At 38.3% G+C, this 3,204-nt stretch overlaps 1 protein-coding gene across 1 annotated transcript in view; it reads left to right on the top strand.

The window, feature by feature from the left end:
• The window catches only part of ANKRD17 (ankyrin repeat domain 17), a 294,287-nt gene that overhangs the window by 172,857 nt on the left and 118,226 nt on the right, over nucleotides 1-3,204 (top strand). Inside the window, 1 exon segment of the mRNA XM_007942797.2 lies at nucleotides 613-769. Within this exon segment, the coding sequence (XP_007940988.1) occupies nucleotides 613-769 (157 nt within the window).

Here is a 3,204-nt window from a genome sequence, read left to right as displayed (position 1 = left end):
TATCTTCTGTGTCTGTGTTAATTGGTTTCCCTTTTCTTTGTTGAAGAGGGTCTGTGCAATCCTTCTGCCTAGTCCGCCATCTTGCCGGAACTCACTCTTAAACATTCTTAAGGCAGAGTAAGCATTTGCTAAATTATAAAATGTATAGGAATAGTGATGGCTTTTATCAGGACTTTGTCTCCTTTCTGTGTCTGTGTTCTGCTACTCTCTATGTTAACTTTATTTGGGGCAGTTTTTCTCTCTGGTAGTAAGTGGCTAAAGAACTTATGACTCACATCTTACTAATTTACCTTTGAACATAGGAGGTTCTTCTTCCACAGCTATGGCAAAAGTCTTAATTGAAGACTCCTACTTGCCTCAGCGTTGGTCAACAATAATTTTTGGCATCAGGGGGCACAGAATCAGTATTTATGAGTCCTCTGGAAGGAATAAGATTATTAGAGAATTATAGAATTTTCCCCAAAATGTTAGGCTGACAATATATATGTCTACTGTACCACTTGTAGGTAGGTTATTTCTATCATGTTACCATATATAAGTTTAAGTAATTTGAATTTTACTTTGTTTTTCCTTTTGGGTGTATCCATATTGGTGTGAAAAATAACAAACTAGGAATAGGCAAATTATCCACAGCTGACGGTAAAGCCTTTGCAGACCCTGAAGTGCTTCGGAGATTGACATCATCTGTTAGTTGTGCGTTGGATGAAGCTGCTGCTGCACTTACTCGTATGAGAGCTGAAAGCACAGCAAATGCAGGGCAGTCGGACAAGTAAGTGAATTTTCACTGTGGTCAATATGAAAAGCATTTTCTTAAAATTAATATAAATAACTATCATAGATAGAAGGAGCTCTGGTGGTGCAGTGCCTCAGGCATTTGACTGTTAAACAGAAAGTTGGTGGTTCAAATCCACCAGCTGCTCTGCAGTCTACTTCCGTAAAGATTTATTCCCTCAGAAACCCAATGGTGGTCTTTATTTGTCGGAATCGACTCAGTGGCAGTGAGTTCTTTCTTTTTTTTTCGTTTGGTTTTATCATTGATAGAGCATTTATTTTGTGCCTAGCACTGTGCTAAAACCAAATCCTTTAGGGCATAGTAGAACTGCCCATAGGATTTCCAAGGCAGTAAATCTGTGTGGAAGCAGGTTGCCTCATTGCTCTCTCTTGGAGCAGTGGGTGGGTTCAAACCACCAACCTCTTGGTTATCTGCTGCATGCATTAACCACTGCACTGCCCTAGCTCCTATGCACTGTGGTAAAGAACACTTTAAATGTGATATTTATATTCATAAACCCTATAAAGTATATATATATATACACACACACACACACACACAATTTTTTAAATTTCCATTTTGCAGATGAAACCTCTGAAGAGAGGTTAGTTAATTATTCAAGATTAAATAGATGACATGGCAGAACCAGTATCTGTGTGACTACAGGGATGAGGATATAACCAATACATTATAAAAGACCTTTTGTTTTTTTAAATTTTGTTTCTTTTAATGTTTTTTGTGACAGAGAAATAAATGCTTTCCAGTTAGGTATGTAATAATCTAGTGGGTAAGATTTTCAGTTGTTTCTTTCATGAATTCATTGATTTGGATTTTTTGTGTTTTTATTAATTTACTTTATCATTTTTCTCATAGATTGACTCTCCTTTAGCTAATGTCAGATTCTGTCTCTTCGTTACCATTCAGTTCTTAGCCTAAAGTTTTATTGATACTCTTCAGAAACTTTTTTATAAGTTAACGTGCTATGTCTGGCAAGAGGGAAAATATTTGAAGAATATATTAAAACAAGTTAAAGCAGGAAGTAGAAGAGAAAAAAAAGTCATAGAGTGTTTGGCATTGAAAAACACTGGAAGCTATTGGCCAAATAGTAACTGAGAGCATGTTTGTGACAATCATACTTACTCAAACAAAGCTTGAGAAATACGGTAGCATTAATTACAGTGATTGTTATGTCCTGGGTTTTATATTAGTTAAGTGCAGTGCCGTATGCCAGATTTAGGTATCCTTAGCCCAAGTTCAAGGAGCTCTGATGGCATAGTGGTTAAAGTGTTTGGCTGTTAACCAAAAAGTTCAGCAGTTTGAACCCACCAGCTGCTCTGCGAGAGGAAGATTAATTCCTTAAAGATTTACAGCCTTGGAAACCACATGGGCAGTTCTACTCTGCTGTCCTAAATAGTTGCTATGAGTCAGAATTGACTTGATGGCAGCAGGTTTGGTTTGGTTTAGCCCAATTTCTGAAGTTTACCTGTTGCTTTAGTAGTTTCTGTAAATTTATCTTAAAGCTTTCATACACATAAGGAAATCAGTGAAAATCCAAATGGAAAAGTAGAAGAGCCTGTGCAACAACAGGTGGAGGTGGGGAGGAGACCTTCCCACCATGTACTTAACTTGCTTATGAGTGACAGAGAGTACAGAGTCTAGGGATTACTTGTAGGTGTCCTATGAAATGAGAAATGAAGAGACTGAAGAGGTAAGCTTAGTATGTTTTCATTTTGGTAGGGAAAGATATTTAACAAGTAGGAATACTCAGAGTATAATACATGATGATAACAACCAGGAAAAAGGTTGGACAGGGATGTGCTAGGGTAGGTTTTGTGGGTTGAAGGAGGTCACGTTGCATTTCTAATAGAGTGGTCAGGAAATTTTTCACTAAAAAGTGGCTTTTTAGCAAAGGCCTGAAATGGGTAAGGAACAGAGCTGTGTCTAGTAGAGGAGCCTTTAGGTCAGAAGGATTTTATAAATAAATAAAACCACTGCCACTGAGTCAGTTCTGACTCATAGCACCCCCATTGGGTTCCCAAGGAGGTAAATCTTTACCAAAGCAGAATGCCCAGAGGTTGGAGCTTCCGTAGCATATTTGTGAATAGCAGGAATGCATGTGTGGCTGAAGTGGAAATTGTAAGGGAGAGAATAGTAGGAGAACTCAAAGGTAAAAGTGAGGGAGGTGAATGGGGTTGTGTCTCTGGGCAGATCTCTTATAGGGATGTTAACTTTTTACACTAATTGAGATTAGAGGCCAATGTCAGTGTCTGAGCCAGGGGAGTGATATAATACTTCCCTTCAATGGGATCTCTCTGGCTGCCTTGTTCAGGAGAGCCTGAATGAGAGCAAAAGTAAGAGCAGAGACTGATTAGATGGCTTTGTCATAATCTGAGCAAGAGATGATAGTCTTGAAACTGAGTGATGGTAATAAT

This window comes from Orycteropus afer, unplaced genomic scaffold (genome assembly GCF_000298275.1).
Source record: "Orycteropus afer afer isolate SDZICR_OR568_19922 unplaced genomic scaffold, OryAfe1.0 scaffold00098, whole genome shotgun sequence".
Lineage (NCBI taxonomy): Eukaryota > Metazoa > Chordata > Mammalia > Tubulidentata > Orycteropodidae > Orycteropus > Orycteropus afer.
This window is presented reverse-complemented; position numbering and strand designations above follow the sequence as displayed.